At 37.5% G+C, this 4,423-nt stretch overlaps 1 protein-coding gene across 1 annotated transcript; it reads left to right on the top strand.

Moving 5' to 3' along the window:
- Positions 1 to 442: 442 nt before the first annotated feature.
- Positions 443 to 1,054, top strand: LOC139128619 (uncharacterized). The gene has a single exon (XM_070694363.1). The coding sequence runs from the start codon at positions 443 to 445 to the stop codon at positions 1,052 to 1,054; it is 612 nt and encodes a 203-aa protein (XP_070550464.1).
- Positions 1,055 to 4,423: the final 3,369 nt, after the last annotated feature.

Raw genomic sequence — 4,423 nt, 5'->3', positions numbered from 1 at the left:
CATGGAACGCTTTTGATTTTTCACATTTTGAATTTGAAATTGTTCTACATGATCAATACAAATAATAGTTGGAAGATTTTTACTGGAAATTTAAGAGTAAGATACGACAAACGTAACTTGTCGAACGATCAAATTTCAGTGTTCACCGTGGCACACAAGCGCTCACTGTTAATGCGTGTAGGACACACAAGCACAGAACAAACTGTAGTATCCTGAACGCTATTGACCTTTAACCTGGGATTACCCAGAATACTGTTCGTTGTTGTTGTCGTTCTCTATAATGGCGGACATCATGGGTTCACGTGAATAGAGCATTGTAATCTCATAACATCGTGTGCATCATTGCCCATCGAGGCGGATGTTATATCTGGCGACGAGGCGGGATCCTCAGAGAAGGTAAATAGAACTATTTGATTACAATTTCATCGTGGATGCCTGGAAAATGTCCGAGGGAAACAGTGCCGCCGGGGGAAACGTGACTCCGTTGGACATCGGAGGCCTGACTTGTTTCAACGTCAATGAAGACCATATTACCGTTTCTCAAAGATGGAAGAAATGGAGGAGAGCATTTGAACTCTATCTAGTCGGTAAGGGAGTAACAGCAGAAGCACAGAAACGAGCATTACTGTTACATACTGCTGGACTAGAAGTGCAAGAAATCTATTTCACGCTGGTAGGTGAAGATTCTGAGAAAAATTACGAGGACACGCTGCAAGTATTGAACAATCATTTCGTCCCCAAAGCGAACATACCATTTGAGAGACACATGTTTAGACAGATTGCCCAGACCAGTGACGAAACGGTCGATCAGTTCGTATGTAGGCTCAGACAAAGAGCGAGTACATGTGACTTCGCTGAGAAAGAAGACGAGCACATCAGAGATCAGTTGATTGATAAATGCTACTCTCCGCATATACGCAGGAAGTTTCTCGAGAAACAAAACGCCAAACTCAGTGATTTACTTGTTATCGCTCATGCCCAAGAAGCTGTTGACTTACAAATGCAGTCAATGGGAGAGAGGAAACCTCAAGTACAAGTAAATGCAGTCGGTTGAAAGAAACAAGGCCAGAGGAGAAGTGCCCCAAAGGAGGTAAAGACATTATACCAGTAACACTTTCTATAACTGTTGGAGGCAAATACACTTTGCTAGGGAGGCCCATGGTATAATAATCGTGTCAAATGGAATAAATCTGACTTTTAAAAAGATCATAACATTTAAAGGAATGGATTAATAGTAATCGTTTTTTGTGGACAGAATCTCTGGTTTTATGTTAAGATAGTCCATGGTCAGTAAAAATGAAAAACGCTTAGATTTTACTAAAAATTTGGGCAAAATCCACCAATTTTGCTATTTTGTACATTGTAATTGTAAAAAATTGCAAAATTTGGTTTATTTTAATTAAGTGAGCTTGAAAGCTGAAACTTTCAGAAAGTGTGACATTTTGGTTGAAATGAATCACACACGCCAAAAAAATCATGTCACATGGTCAATTATGTAAATTTATGCAAATTAGTTGTACCAAAAATGATATTCTCGTGTAAAATTTGTCAACTTTTAGCTCCTGCTATTTTGAAAAATAAATATGTTCAGTCTGATTTATATGAAATGTATACTCAGCAAAGTATCCAAAGACAAGAAAAAAGCTCACTTTCAGAACACCTGACACAAAGAAGGCTAGTAAAATTGGGTCTAAAAGTTGCAAAAAAAACAATTTTCAACACAAAAAATGGAGACATTGCAAAGTTAGGGCAACTACAGAATCCATATATTTGAATTCCCGTTTTCAAATATATGGATTATCTGTTCTACCATTACTGTTCTGTAAAATTTCATCCATGCAACTCATATGTATTAATCCTGAAGTGTTCAATTTTGGGTAACAAAATGCAAATTTATTAATTTTACAAAAGTTATGGCAACATTTTTACACATAATACCATTCATGTTCGACGAGTCATTAATGCAAACCAAACTCTGTTGAGATCAGTGTGCGAAATTAACGTCAGTCTGACGGTCCGAGACCAACAGATTTCTTGTCGGGCCGAAAGTTTTCAGCAACATGTCGGTCCTTATGACCGACTGGAATTTGGAATAAATAATGAAAATTTCACCATCAAGACCTGTAACAGATGCAGATGATGACTGACTTTGAATCATGTAATTCAGACTTGAATGCCATGCACCTATTTATGTTTTCCACTGAGGGAGTGCGGGGCAACAGGGTTGGTCGCATTTCGTGTCCTGGTAGTAGGGAATTCGCTACGGTACGCCAGACAGGGAGGGTGGTTGACAATGTCGCAACATAGTAATTTTTTATTTTGCGACATTTTACATTTAAAAATAGTCTAATCCCTGCGATCGGCGCGCAAAGCACAGTGCAGCTAATTATGTTCAGATCAGTATGAATTACGTCCGTGCATGCAGATTCTAGCACTTGAATGGATTGATTGGTGCAAACAATGCGATATTATATTATAATAGTACTCGTCTAGTGAGTGTACCCCTGGTAATGTTAGCATAGCGGTGTTATATGACGACAACACCCAGCATCACTTCACTAGTTCCACACTTCAACTTTTCCGAATTCATAATACAGCCCTTCATTTTATCAAACTGACTCAGTTTTCCTTACTTTGATTTTCAACCGAAGCGTTCAAAACATAAATGGTTCATAGAGTACTATAATATGCTGCTGCAGCAAGATTTTATTGGAAAAATACACATGACAAACGCCGCTCTCATTTTGCTATCGAGATCGAGCGTATAGAAATTGCAGACAACATGGACGGCACATGTCACTCGCGGAAATGAATGCATAATTTTTGATCGAAAAGTTTTGCCTGAGCGATTGTTGGGTCTCATCACCCTTTGAAAGCTTAAAGTTATTAAAATGACTCTGAAAAGTTTGACAGACACTCGATATTGCTGAAAAACATCGGGACACGATCAGTTAATGATACCGTAAAATCTTAAAAGACGCAATTTTTGCGACATTTAGGCTACAGCCCAGGATGACGGTGAGTTTTGCACGCCAGTCATAAAACGGTATACATCGAAACAATTTGAAGCCCTACTCTCGGCCTCTGAGAGTGAGTATACAAGACAGATCGTGCAAGTCGACAAAACTGTTACGACAAGGCCACCTTGTTTTATAAAATGTACAACAGTCGGCCTTGTGAACTTTGGGTTGAAGACCAACGAGCAAGCAAAATGTTCTAGCGGTCCACAAACAAACGCAGCGAAACGTAAACTTGACTCTCGACTGCAGGTAGCACAATTGCGCTGTCGTGTAATCTAGTCCTTATATCGGGCGTACATGTAGTTCAATACCATGGAGCTAAAAAATACCTCCATGTTCAAAACCAAATATGTTTAGTCGACAGCACTGTTCTCGTAGTAGATTTTTGTCTTAATGTCAATGTATCTAATATGTATACCGTATACTATTTTAATGAAAAGACTTGTATAAAAAAAATCTTCAAAGGATATTGGTGGAGAGAGTGTTGACTTTAATGGTAATGCAGGTCGTTAACAACTGCATCTATTGAGGACCGGCAGTTTTCTGTAAGGACCTGAAGCTTTGGCTTGGAGCAGGTCCTTATGACCTGAAGCTATTTTCTCTTAATTTCGCACACTGGTTGAAATGTATCTATATTATAGAACACACATATATAATGTGTGTTCTATAATACTGATATATATATATATATATATATATATATATATATATATATATATATATATATATAATATATATATAAATATATATATATATATATATAATATATATATATATATATATGCCAAATATATACATGCCAAAAATGGAGTATATAAACAAACTATTTAAATTGTAGTAGCTTCAGCGTGAATTTCTAAGGTCTTCGAATTAAAACTTCCGCCTGTTCAACAACATCAAACTTACGGAAGATGGCGTCGACAACAATGCAGACCCCCTAGTTTTATTGTGCTGCTTATGAGCTTCAAAAAGAACTATTTTCATTGGCTGTAGACCAAAAACTGGGACTGCGATCTCCAATCAAAGACAACATTACAAATTCATTGAAGTAACTGGGGCCGAGGAGTATGAGCAGTTTTCCTGCATACAACGGGATGCGTTCAACACACTGTGAACGCGTACGTGCAGAGTGAGCTTATCGGAAATTAAACATCCGATTTTCGGCTTACAAAGCAAAATAAAAATAAAAGAAAATATGAAATAAAATCATTTTTTTCTGCAGATTTCAAAAATGCAATTTGTTTTAATTTTTTTTCAATTCCTTCATGTCGTATTTTACGATCAAAAATCGAAGTTATTGAAAGAAACACGTGTAAATGTATGTCGGCCTCCCTAACTTTGCCAGAGACCCTGCTTGTCCAGCTATGGGACAGAAATGTAGAAACTGTGAGGAGATAGGACAT

The sequence above is a fragment of the Ptychodera flava genome, chromosome 3 (assembly GCF_041260155.1).
Source record: "Ptychodera flava strain L36383 chromosome 3, AS_Pfla_20210202, whole genome shotgun sequence".
NCBI classification, from domain to species: Eukaryota; Metazoa; Hemichordata; class Enteropneusta; family Ptychoderidae; genus Ptychodera; species Ptychodera flava.
The sequence above is the reverse complement of the archived record's forward strand: the minus strand, read 5'-3'. Positions and strand labels throughout refer to the sequence as shown.